The 5,889-nt window shown below is 38.6% G+C and overlaps 1 protein-coding gene across 1 annotated transcript; it reads left to right on the top strand.

Annotated features, from left to right (window-relative positions):
* The first annotated feature begins 684 nt into the window (after positions 1–684).
* LOC147854037 (uncharacterized) lies at positions 685–4,649 on the top strand. The gene is made up of 4 exons (XM_087332293.1): positions 685–825; positions 1,149–2,386; positions 3,136–3,678; positions 4,423–4,649. Exons 2-4 carry the CDS (start codon positions 1,271–1,273, stop codon positions 4,501–4,503), a joined length of 1,740 nt encoding a protein of 579 aa, XP_087188419.1. The 5' UTR covers positions 685–825; positions 1,149–1,270; the 3' UTR covers positions 4,504–4,649.
* The last annotated feature ends 1,240 nt before the right edge of the window (positions 4,650–5,889 follow it).

Here is a 5,889-nt window from a genome sequence, read left to right as displayed (position 1 = left end):
CCCCACCATTTGGGAGGAACCCCTTTCTCGTTTAGGGCAAAAGTGAGCTAAGTGGGGTCCACCACACTCGATTTGGGATGTCTCCTTGCTTGATCAAAAGGCCTTGTGGTTCCTCCTTTCTCCATGGAGTCTTGCTTGTGTTGGATCGCCTCCCCAACTGCCCACATTCTCTACTGTATGGATGACCTCTTCCAAGCTTTCCGGGTTCCATCTTCTCTACCTTCTTCCTCATTGAAGGCCTGCCACCCATAAAGGAAACCGTGCATCTTGTCAAAATCATAAGTTTTCTATACTTAGAAATAAAAGTCTTGAGTTTAAGCTCTCCATTCATCCTTGAGTTTGTAAGGCTTGTTTGGGATAGGATGCGGACACTACATTACATTATACATATATTGGTAGCTTTGGAAACCAACAAGGGTACATAGGTAGATTTGGGTTTAGGAACCAAACACTTGGGTGTCCCTTGTACGGCCATGCAAAGACATCCTTACATGTTATGCACCGACTGTGGCCCTATGGGTTCCACTTCAAAACAATTGGTTGGCTCACAAAACAAGTCCCACCTACCGCCCTTCAAGGGCAGGGACATATGTACATGCAGCATTACGATTTTTCAAAACCATTTCATTTCCCTCCCAAATTCTCATCGTCGTCATAAGTGATCACCATAATCAGTCCTCTCTCTCTCTCTCTTCCCCACAGTTCCCATCGCCATTGCACGGATCGCTTTTCCTATTCGAGACTCTGCAATAGAACCGTAATCCTTCATCTCTCACTCTCTCTCTCTCTCTACTGTCTATCCATCTCTGTTCGCTTCAACCCCAGGTATGCTCCCCATTCCTCTCTTCTCCCTCTGTCTTAATGCTTTTCCATCTCTCTTCGATTTCGATCGCAACAGTAACCTTCATCGTTTGAAAAAATATACGCACTTTATCTGCAGTTCCTCCTCTTGTTATGGTAAGCTTCATCGTTTGGAAACGCACGTCTTCATAGTTTTGTTGCTAGTCTAGTAGCCATGTCTTTTCTTTTGTTGACTCAAAGCAAAAGGAACTGGTTTACTCGGAAATGTGGAGATCATCAATGATGGCGTTGCATGGTGATCAAAATTCTTGCAAGTATCGTTAAACGGTTTTCTTTGCTATACACAGAAACAGAAGGGATCGTTATGCATGGAATGTGAAAACGTTTACGATTATCTTGGATATACATTGAAGCATAACGATCAATGCACTTGGAAATTTGAGGTTATTGAGTAACGTGCTGTACACTGATGGACAATCTTCCAGACTTTAATGATATTCCTAGATATGGCGCATTGCTAAGAGATTCACAGAGTTTTAATGCAAATCTTTCCTCGAGTGACAACGTTTATGATGGAAAAAACACCGGATACCACTCCACGGATTTAAGATGGAAGCGTTTTGCAACCAACGAAATCTACGCTTCAAATGATCTTATGCCGTTTCCAAAATCTATGAGCGACGCATGTTATAGAAGCTTCTTGCATAATGTATCCAAAGATCCCGCCAAAGTATCTGATTCTTTAGCAGGTTATGCTTATCTTTCTGAAGTTTGCGTTCCAGAAGGTGAACAGAACTCTCATGGAGCTGACCTGGTTACCAGACATGAAGAAATACTCTCATGGAAAAGATTTGCGGAAAGCTGTAAGGAAGTTGTCCAGCAGACTGAGAAGTCCGATAAAGAGCTACCTTTTACGCTACAAAGAAATGAGGAACTTCAGAACATGAATGCAGGGCTGAATAAGATACCGAACTTACCGTTCAATGTGCAGGAACGCATTCACGATAATCATGGAAGTGTGGCTGAACCAGAGACTGATCTCCATGAATCATGCTGTCTGTCTCCTGATTACAGTCTAAAACTGAATAGCTATGGAAAGGAGAGTTATTTCAACTCTTTAATTTCTTATTCAGAAGAGAATGTTGAAGATGGATGCATAGCACAATGCATAAGATCAACTTCAAGAGACACCATGACACATAGCAGTTATTTCAAGATTCCTGATCAAGGTGTATACAAGAAGTGCAATGCTGCACGTGAACACTCTAATAAAGACGAGTCACACATTACAGTGTTTGAAACCCCTGACAGAAATTTATACAAAGGAGAATTCGTAAGCTATGGATCCATCGTCAATGCTTCCTTATTGCCAGATGAAGTGGATTTATTCACTGTGCCGGGTTCTTCTGATGAGTTATGCCTGTCCAAATCCCCCAATAGTGCACTTTCCAGAAGAATTTCAATCCATATGAAGGGACTTACACCAAATTGCATGTCAGATTCACCTCTTTGTCCTCCATATTCGGTTTTATCACTTTCTCACCCTATGCAATTGAATCCTGCTTGGAATAAGGAGAGTAGTAAGGTAAGTACACAATCATTAAGTACTTACAATTGAACTGCGTTGAAAACAGGATCAGATTCATTGTGATAAACTACCATTGAATATATCTCGAAGGCATAATTGAATGGGGCAATCTTGCAAGGCTGTTCAAAATTGTTATTAGAATGACCTGGCAGATTTGGTGTGTCATATGTGTCTACTATTTAGTATTGACATCACCAGAGTCCAATCATGTTACAAATTTAAGGCAATTTATATTGGCATCTATTTTTCTGTACTAGCCTTAGAGTTTCTAGGCTTCTATGAGTAAAAATATTGATCATTGGTGGTACGTGAAAGATCACAATTGTGACAATGTCTATGGATGCAAATATCAAACCGTCTTTAATTGGTGTTCTGGCCACATTCCTACTATGCAAAGGTTTAGATTTTCATTTTCCTGCATGACTAAGCCTTCATTTTCATGGCTTAAAGGGATTTCCCTTTATTAGGTAGGTTAAATGCACCTATTCAAGTCTGTAACAGAGTTTGTTAACTCAGCTGCCAGACTATGCACAGCTATTCGACGAATTTCTGTTGTAGGACAAAGCAACATAGTCTAAATGAAATCCTTGGATTGAGTCATGTAAGTGAAAAATCATTCACAGCATATTATGTAGTCATATGCAGTTGTGATTTGATTACAAATGTTGGACAAGTACAGAGAAGCACATGAATGAAGCATTTAATTTCTCTATAATAAAAGACAAAAATTTAATTACAATGACCAGGTGCATGAAGTAAAGACCACTGAAGGAAAATGCGAAGTACATGCTCAATGCACATACGAGATCATGTGTCCGTGTTCATCTCCTGCTGTTTCTTATCCGAAACAAAAGCATACAAAACAGAATCTTGACTTGAAATACCAATCCCTGATTTCCAGTTCAGAACATAATTTTAGCAGATGTTTGCTAGAGAATCTGAAACAGACACCATATGTCAAGAGTCCTGATAAATACTCCAATGATGTATCAGTGGATTCAGCTAATGAAGAGGAATTGGATTGTATGTTTAATAGACAATTGCAAACTCCTATCAGGAAATTGATGTATAGAAACCAGTGCCTAAACTCAGTAACTGTGGCCAATGCTTCCTTCGATTCACCTGCAAAAGAGGATTCATTGAGTAACTTCAATGATCCTGGTTCTTCTACTAATATTGTACGCCATAGCTCTCCCTCTGGTGCACTTCCAAAAAGTATCTCGGTCCGTTTGAAGGGGCTTTCACCAAAGGTGAAGACAGTTTTCCCCCTTTGTTCTGGAATTGCAACGGTGAGTCTGTAATTCTGAAATACTTTTAATTGGAAGCAAAAGCTGTAATTTAAAAACATCTTAAAATGTTGATCACCTACAATCAATTGCCACTCAATGTGCTTCCAAATTTGATGCAGGAGTGTTTGCTGTAGTTCTGTTGTAGGCAAGCAACTTTGTAGGATCATGCATGTGTGTGTGTATATATATGTATATACATAATTCTACAACATACTGTAGAAGGATTATATATATAGTTCTTCTACAGTATGTTGTTTGATTGAGTTAGGTGTAATAAACCAGTTCAAGCTGATTGACTACTAGTAAACATTTATATAATATATATGAACTGAACTATTTCTGGACATCTAACTCAATCAAACAACGTACCATAGGAGAGTTTGGCTAGGAGTATTAGTGCATGACTTATAGAAAGAGCTTCTAGATGTCTCTACATTCCATAGAGGCCCATTGTAGATGGAGGTAAATCTCTAGATGGCCTGAATTGCTGAACCACATATTATAATGTCTGATTCCCTAAGAAAACCTCATGAAGGTGAAGCATAACTGGATTTATTTAATCCTGTGCTTCATAGCACATTGCATAGGTTTACAAGATTCTTTAATTATTATCATGACTAGTAGACACTGTTTATTTGATCCTCTACATCATATCACATTCATTACGTTTATGTAGTTGCGGTTTTTTGAATCATTTTCATGACTAGGAAGTTAGAAAAGTTGTATGTGCTTATATGTATGAAGGAATATAGCGGGACTATGAAGCAATCGATATGTCGTATGACTGAGACAAGGAAAAGCTTGCAAAGTCTTCATTTAGTCTGATATTGGAGGTAACATGAATGTGATGAATAGGGGCGTGGTGGAAAGAAAATTAATGAACAGGTTTGCGAAATCTTTGAACAAGGCACATACAAGACAGAATTATGCAACAAGTGGGAATCGATGAACTCTAATTGTCCATATGGACAGAACTGCCGATTTGCTCATGGCCTAGAGGAGCTGCGTATAGTGGCACGCCATAGCAAGTATAAGACACAGGTATGCCGCATGGTTTCAGCAGGTGAGGAATGCAGGTACGGACATCGGTGTCACTTTCGACATGCATTGAAAGAAGAGGAATGAAGACACAAGTTTTTTGGCAACTTATCATCTCACTTATGCCACTTCCCAATTGTCTTGAAATACGAAGAATGAAAGCGTTTCACTCATGCTGATTTGGACATGTATTTAAAGAAGAAGAATGAAGTGAAAATTTCTGGCAATTTCGTCCTCAGTTATGCTAGTTTATTTCTGCATGCATTGAAAGAAGAAGAAGAAATCACTTTTGACACATGTTCATGAAAGAAGAACAAAACACAACTGTGCTGCAATTCATCTTCAATTATGCCACTTTCAAAATATATTGAATGAAGTCGAATCCTTGTAAATTCATCTTCAGGTATGCCCACTTTTTACGTGCTTTTGAAAGAAGAAGGATAACACAAATTTGCCGAGCATTTCTGCATCCTATCGTCATCACTGAAAAGCTCAGAAAACTAGCTGCTTTGAGCTCCTCTTCTTATATGAAGGTCACACACTATGTATTTATATATATATATATATATGCGGTGCTGCTTTAGGTCCTTAAATTTTTTCTTGTAATTTTATGGTGAAAACAATACTGTGAAGTGCTTGCTTCTCGGGGAGCATTGTAAATAAATAAGACTCTTAAAGGCGTACCTTGTAAGATAAACATAATGTAAAAATCAAGTTCTATGTATACATCTATATATACAGCAATGGACAGTAGTCTCTAATGCTGTCCAATCAAGATGGTATAAACTAAACGATCACTAGAAGAATGATCACACCATCCGAAAAAAGTGGCAAAACTTGGGATTTTGAAGCAATTGGATAATGACTTGGCCATCTTGATTCAGTACTCGCTTGCCATTTCATGAGCAATCATTGTATTCTTTTTGTTTGATTTGTGAGGGTATGATCTCTCGTACTACCCATAATTTAGTGCCCTTACATGTAGGAACAAATTGTTACGCGTTGGAATAGTAAGATTCATTGATAGTGTATGAAACACTACTTTGGAGAGGATGCCTATTAGCTGGAACCTCACAAGTCACACATGGTATTAGATATGAAAGTTTGGGAGTTAGGATTGGATCTTGTAGGGGACGTGTATCACTTGTAATCTTAACTTTTGTAACTAAAGAG

The sequence above is a fragment of the Azolla caroliniana genome, unplaced genomic scaffold (assembly GCF_043228905.1).
Source record: "Azolla caroliniana isolate FFs.n. ecotype wild unplaced genomic scaffold, voAzoCaro1.0.p SCAF_16, whole genome shotgun sequence".
NCBI lineage: Eukaryota > Viridiplantae > Streptophyta > Polypodiopsida > Salviniales > Salviniaceae > Azolla > Azolla caroliniana.
The sequence above is the reverse complement of the archived record's forward strand: the minus strand, read 5'-3'. Positions and strand labels throughout refer to the sequence as shown.

Bases quoted from the DNA above. Each gene is read 5' to 3' on its own strand.
- LOC147854037 (XM_087332293.1), top strand. From the start codon at position 1,271: ATGGACAATCTTCCAGACTTTAATGATATTCCTAGATATGGCGCATTG. The intron at 2,387-3,135 runs GTAAGTACACAA...TACAATGACCAG, and splicing joins GGAATAAGGAGAGTAGTAAG to GTGCATGAAGTAAAGACCAC. The intron at 3,679-4,422 runs GTGAGTCTGTAA...ATATGTATGAAG, and splicing joins TTTGTTCTGGAATTGCAACG to GAATATAGCGGGACTATGAA.